Source organism: Perna viridis, chromosome 6 (genome assembly GCF_037379345.1).
Source record: "Perna viridis isolate PV_CMFRI_1.1 ecotype Kerala chromosome 6, ASM3737934v1, whole genome shotgun sequence".
In the NCBI taxonomy this organism is placed as follows: domain Eukaryota; kingdom Metazoa; phylum Mollusca; class Bivalvia; order Mytilida; family Mytilidae; genus Perna; species Perna viridis.
The window spans coordinates 35175059-35182204 of NC_142450.1; the positions used below are offsets into that span (position 1 = coordinate 35175059).

The window sequence follows — 7146 nt, forward strand, 5'->3', positions numbered from 1 at the left end:
AATTGGTACCACATGAACAATAGTACTTTCACAGTAGTTCAATATCAACATGACTATGACAGAATCAAAACTTGTAAACCATAACTATTAGGCTTATCTTTCCCTTCTCATACAGGTTTTAGAAATGAAGCATATTATTAAAGTTTTGAAAGGTAGGCTGCTAAAATTGGATGTGAATGTAACTTACAGTTTTACAAATTTCAAATTACCTTTAACACTGAGGCTTCTTTCCTTGGTAGAATCTTTTGGTTATTGATTTGGCTTCCTATTTCAATAGTTTTGGTTTTGAGAACTTCTTGTATAAATTTTTTTTTTGATTAAGATCTTCTTTTATACTTGATTCTAATGCTGCTGATGAGGGGTTACTCCTTGAAACACGTGTACAGCATATCGAAACTTGCAATACATGTATATATATGATTGGTATTTTTGTATTTATCTGAAAAAGTCTTCCTTTCTTGCATAATACAGTGTATAAACTATACAAGGGCAATTTCATGAAACCTCACAAAAAATGACTCTGAAATCAATAATTAATCTAAGCCAAAGGTTGCTATGAGTAGTGTATGAACACAATGTATTTAAGTATGTTGATTTTAGACTGCTTACAAGGGTGTTGTGACACCGTAGACAGCCTGTTAACTGTACATATGATAGAATTGATCGGTCTTTGTTTGTCTTACCTAGTTGTTTAATTTTAAACCCAACCAAGACTAAAAAAAGAGTTGGACCACGGGGCTAGGCATTTAACCTTTTCTATCATTCATTTCTTTTTAAGTACTACTATTTTTTTCTTATTCTTGAAGTGCTTTATAAGCTAAATGGTGTTAGTTTAGATTTTTGAAAAGTTATGAGACCTATGGTGGGTGTATAAACATAGGGCTGTTATTGAATACAGGTATGTGGTATAAGACATAAATGCTACTTCTTAGGATGTATATGTTAAAGAAATTTACGAAAAGAGACTTTAATGGATAGATACTGTCGTTAAAATTGTCTCTTTTTACTAACACTATCAAGGGTACAAATGGGGGCAATCCTTGAACAAAACAATGCCGGTAACCCTAAATAGACGTGGAAATAGTTGTACAGGAACTAAAAGTACAGACACACGAACAGCATGAACCCCACTAAAACCGTGGGTTAACTCGAGTGCTCCAGAAAGACCAAGCAGTTCCCGCTTCTTGCAAGATCCCCAACTACCTTGCTGTAAACGTATTAATTTTTGCGGATTCTGTTAAGTGAATATATTCGCGAGTCTCAATTTTAGCAGTTTAAAAAACAATAAGCATTGTGTTGTGTCAAACAGCAATATCGCGGGTACTTTTTCGGTTTTCTGTCCACCGTCAAAATATCAAAACTTTTTACACCTCGAAAATTAATGCGTTTACAGTATCTATTACAGATGATGGTCGTTTGTTATATTTCAATCTGGACATGATGACGTTTTATTTATATTGATGACCTTACTCTATGGACAACATATCATGGTCCTTGTAGCTTTTTGCGTGAGTTGCCGAGTTTCACGAAGAACATATCGCACACATAAAAAACGAAATTAAGGTCTGATTTTGTCATTTGTTTCCAATAATTGTTTCCTAACACAATTCTGAAATAATAACAGTGAATGTAGAAAACATTGCACGTACGACATTGTTATGACTTCACGTGTAAATATTGAAAAATACGAGTATAATTCTCAAAGAAAACAAAACTATGTTATTTAATACTTTGCTTGTTGACTCTGCCAATATGCTTGAAGAGCTGTAGCAATTGTTTCTATTATTCTGTCATGTAATGTTGTATGTAATATGTTTGAAGATAATCAATTCTGATAAACTTTGATCCCCAGCCGATGTATTTCGTAGTCAAAAGCCAATCTACTAGGTGCTTCTATCGCTTTTACATCTGTGTTTGCTTAAGAACAATTAAAGACACCTTTTTGAGAGCGACGTTGTAGAGCGACTTTCAAGAAGAGTTAAAAAGTGCATTTTGAACAAGAAATTCTCTAGTGAACACAGCTAGATCTTAAAAATAGTATCATTTTGTGGAAAAATGTTCGCGAACGACGGCTAATTATCCCAATGATTTTAAAAGGACGTGGTTACAACAACCATGCATTGACTAAGACTTTTTAAATATTGATTTGAATTTCGATTAATTACAGACGTCTCTGAGTTACTAACCGGTTCAATTATTGTTTCTAATTTAATGCTCGGTCAAGCATTATACAACTGGAAGGGGGTTGTCATCCCCCAAATGTTGTACGAAATTACGAAATGAGGGGACCAAAACCCCCAGAACCACTATTCTTGGAATCCGCCACTGCGGTATCAGTACATTGTAAAGGTGTTCTAAACACCGGGTGTTTATAATATAAGCAAGTGATTAAAATGCTCGGGACTTTTTATTCACCGACTGGTAATTAAATTTCTGTGAGAAGTTTTTGAGTATGTTACATTTTCCGAGTAGTCTACAGATTAGTTAGAGAGAAACACCTTGGGTTTGAATTATTAATCCACCCTCTATGGAAAAAAAATCGATATTAACATGTTCGATAAAGATCGCGTAATGAAAATCTAAAATAACTATCTCAAGTGGAGAAATATAGATTCTGCTTCAGTCTTAAATTGATTACAATATTTTTCCAATTTTAAATTCAACTCACGAGCTTCAGCGAGTGTGTTTAATCTTAAATTTAACTATCGATACTGGAGAAATCTTGTAAACCCCGGGAGCATTGGAGGCTAATCTGTTTCTCTCTGTAGAAAGCACGGAAATGTAAAATGGCGGAAAAACTCTCGCAGAAATTTAATAGGTTGTTTAAGTCGCGTGCATTTTGGAAGAAATAGTTAAAACCACTATGTACTGAAGGTAAACTGATATAGAAGTATTATTTTTGTCATACACTACATAAACTGTATGGTTTGCTATTATATCTCGTATGAAGTGGACAATATTGAAAAAGTGTAAAAATATAATAAGTCGACACACACAAATAGAAAATAATTTCGTGATTTAGCAATGTATGTTACACCAACAATGGCTTTGGTCGTTACCTGATATATCAAGTATCTTAATACATTCGGAATCGTGCTATTCCCAAAGGTCAGTGTCAGTCAGAAGTTGTTTTTCCTGGTTATCATAGTGTTTAGTAACGCGCCAAATTAAATGTTTCCCATGGGAAATATTATACTTCTTAATTACACGAAGACCGCTTAGAACATATAACTTGTTCCCACTACGTGTAGTTGTTAGAATTACTAGTGTCCTTACTGTCGTATATCTTCTTTTAAAAAAAGCCACCATAAAAAAGTATTACATTTTTATTAAGAAAATAAATAACATAATTATAATAAAAAAACTCGAATATAATAATGAATCAATGATATTGTTTTTCATGTCTGATTTCTTGTATTTACTGTTAATACACATGTTTAGAATGATGCTAAACTCACAGTTTTTCATTTTTCTAAGCAGCAATCCGAATGTGAATTCCTATAACATTTTAAAAAGAATTCGTTTACCAACACATTTCTCTTCGGGCACTTTGGAGCTGGTATTCAATACCTGAAATTTAGACAAAGGAAGTATAAAAACTTTCCATAAATCTAATATAACTCAGATTACAGAGAAGAAAATGGTCAATAAACAATTAAGATTTCAATATTATGTTATCATGCTTTGGATGATTTTTTTTATTCCAAATAAACTTTTTAAACTTGTATAATATGTTATAGCAATATTACCACATCATTTTTATTGAGTAGATAATACGGAAACCTACCAGGTACAGTTGAGTCAATATTGCTTTTTGTAGCTAGGTCCATTCCCAGTCTGGAGAGTCCATAGTAACTACCAGGATTTGATAAAGAGTCCATACTTTTGGCAAAGTCATATTTATTTTGTCTTGATTCGTAGCTCGAAGGAAACATAAGTGACTGATACGACGGTCCCAACTTCCCCGCCGTTTCGAGAGACGGATATGCAAAGTTCTGTCCTAACTCTGAATGAGTATGACTAGGAAGTCTATATGGCCAATGATTGTTCTGTAAGGTATACCATGATGGTGGAAAATATGGGTCTCTGTACGATTCCAGTCCACAAGATGAACTATATGAGCTACTACGTTTGTAGTTGCTGTTCCAGAAAGATGGTGGTAGCTTCCGATGACACATTAATGGTTTATCTGTCAAAGAAGAAACATACTCATTAATACAGCGTATATATTTTTTATTGTGTGCGTATTAAATTCTAAATAAATAAGGTGAAAATTGTGCCCTTAGATATAAATAGTAGCTTTAACTAAGCAGTTTACTGTTGATTTTATTCCATTTAAGATATTAGTCAACGAAATGGTCACAGTGGGTTAAACTACAAGGGGCAAAACCGCTGCACCCATGGTTTTTACAGGTACAGCATGCCGTGCCTAAAGTTTACGCTGAAAATGAAATAAAAAACCAGAAGGTTTTGTGGTGTAGAATGCCTTTAGGAAGCCGTTTGACTCATCATATCAATACAAATTCGGGTCTGCGCATCTAACTATTGCTTTTATGCGGATATGTTTTATAGTATAGTTATTTCACACTGATATGTTTTACTGTATTATTTGACACTATAATGAAACAAATTGGGTCTGATACATACATACAATACTTCTTCAAAATAATCCAGATATTTATTATATAACAAACATATATAAACAAAGATAAGGTTAGTTTTAATAAATAATGAATGTCTTGCAACAGCATTACACACAATCGAATGAATACAGGAATTTCGCATCCTCAGTTCTAATTACTGTCCAAAGATTAGGAACCGTTCGAAAACTGAAATCTATTGAGCAAGGGGAATACATAATTTGCATTAAAACATAAAAAAATATCGTCTTGAATTCCTGAACAAATGAGTTGCATGATCAGCAGAAAATTTATTATTTCATAACCAGGTAATCACTTCCAGTAAGAATAAACAGTGGTGACACGCACATTATCTTAAATCTTAAATTGATATTATTTTAGCAGGAACCATGATCGCTTTCGATACAGCCAATTATATTTAAGTACCGCTAAACGAGGCCCAATTAAAAATTGATGCAAGAGAAAATAAAAATGTCAGATTTCAAATACGTGTTAATAAATTTCTCATCATGGGTTAATTATTAGGACTTCATTAATTTGTCTGCGATGGCTAACAGCTGATAAATTTCATTTCATCGGATGAAGGAAAATAAAGTCTTCACAAAATAAACACTATGGCGAAGAGATTACATCGTATGCTTGGTATGGGAACTTATCTGAAGGATTAAAACCAAATCAAACTATTTCACAACACTTTTGTTAATGCATATCGTATACGTGTCACTATTCCATTTTTTTGTGGGATATTTCTTGTATTGGGGAAAAACTAAGAATTCAAAAATTATCTTCTTAAGTGAAATTTTAGAACAGCCAAATACTAAGTAAAGATAAAAAATGAGACAATTACTAAAAAAAGCATTAAAGCATTTAAAAGTAAGCAGCTTTAAAATACAATAATAAATAAATAAATAAATAAATAAATAGGTATTTCACAATGAAAAAAAAATAAAAGCAAAGTAAACAACCAACTACAAAAAAAACAAAAACCCAAACAAGCAAAAATAAAAAAAAAAAACCATTTACAACAACAAAACAACAACAAACAAACTAAAACAATAAATTTTCTAACAAAGAAAACCAAAGACACATCAAATGAAGACAAAACGAAAAAGAAACAGTACAGATTAAAAAAGAAACAATTAAACAAAAACAAATAAAGGAAGTAAAAAAAGTAACGACAAAAACATAAAATACATCTTACCAGGTTTTCTGTCCGAGTTGGTTCCTTTGTCCAGTGTGAAACTACTTGGCTGACTTAATGCTCGACTGAAATGGTCATCAACAACTGTAGAAATGTCCCCGTTAAAATAACTTAACAGAACACAATTTGGAGTAATATATTGAGAGGACTTGGGCCTCTCCACCTCTGCCTCTATCCCTGAGTGAATGTCTCTATCAAGTTCACCGGATGAATGACTGAGATAATCGCCAGAAAAATGGTAGTCGTAAATTCCTGAAGTTCCAAGTTTCTACAAAGGAACAAACAAAAATTAATACAATTTCTGTATCAATGTCGACAATGTTCACGATTCGATTGTTGGTATTTACGCGCGAATACTTCCGCTAATTCTGTGATTCAATCGAAAACGCGAAGTGTCCGCGGTATGTATTTGTAGCGTTGCAGTTATGTCCGAAAGAATTTCTAAGTTATGTACTCTACCATATACAATTTCAAAAGTTAAAGTAATGAAGTAGTAAACGAATCGACGTGTAATTGAATTACTTACAGAAAATTCGTTTGACGATGACTTGTGTGAAAAGTAAGGTGGGTAGAATTGATACATTTTTGAAACAATAGTTTGAGGTACTGATGTCAAAGTTACATTCCCGGCGAGAGTTTTGCCATCATTTTGACATTTCTGGATGTTTTCTCAAGTTGTCGGCGGTGTTAGAATCGTTGGCCTATCACAATTATTTGTCGTCATGGTATCAATTTCAGAAGCACGCGCTCTCCTCGCGAATGAAGATCGTCTGCAAAGTTGACATTCCATCCACCAATCAGATACGCTAGTCTGACAGCGCTCCTCCTGTTGAAACAATTAGGTGTATGTATCTAACATCTCAATGTATTTTTTTAATTTGCAATCCCGCGAGCAAGGAATGAATTTTAGGTAGTTATGAGAACAGATAAATAAACAAAAAACCTAATGTTAAAATACTTCCCATTTTGTTCTATATGCAATTTCCATAGAGTAGGAACGACACATTTTCTAGACCGAGAAAAAGAATGAAAAAGAAAAAAAATGATTTGATTGTAAGCATTCTCCCTCTATTCTTAGCATACTTTCTTATCTAATTTTGTCGGATATGAAGATTTGATAACGATATTTTTCTTGTGTTTTCTGAATGAATCTAAATAATAAAATTGTCTTTCGTTCGATTATTTCCATATTTCACAGATTTTCGGGGCTTAAGGATGAATTTGCTTTATTTACATTAAAGTTGTCAAACGTACTCAGAAAAATTGACTTGTTTTTTTTTATTTGTATTTTTTATCTTAGTTTTT

General features: G+C 32.8%; 1 protein-coding gene across 1 annotated transcript; it reads right to left on the minus strand.

The window, feature by feature from the left end:
* Nucleotides 1-3313: 3313 nt before the first annotated feature.
* Nucleotides 3314-6551, minus strand: LOC148614717 (uncharacterized). Its single transcript, XM_088586200.1, has 4 exons — nt 6368-6551; nt 5842-6109; nt 3788-4189; nt 3314-3570 (listed from the first exon to the last, which is right to left on the minus strand). Exons 1-4 carry the CDS (start codon nt 6422-6424, stop codon nt 3524-3526), a joined length of 774 nt encoding a protein of 257 aa, XP_088442326.1. The 5' UTR covers nt 6425-6551; the 3' UTR covers nt 3314-3523.
* Nucleotides 6552-7146: the final 595 nt, after the last annotated feature.

Excerpts from the sequence above, each read along its gene's own strand:
- LOC148614717 (XM_088586200.1), bottom strand. The coding sequence starts at position 6,424 with ATGTATCAATTCTACCCACCTTACTTTTCACACAAGTCATCGTCAAAC. Across the intron at positions 4,190-5,841 it reads CAACTCGGACAGAAAACCTG|ATAAACCATTAATGTGTCAT; the intron begins GTAAGATGTATT and ends CTTCTTTGACAG. Across the intron at positions 3,571-3,787 it reads TATTGACTCAACTGTACCTG|GTATTGAATACCAGCTCCAA; the intron begins GTAGGTTTCCGT and ends TCTAAATTTCAG.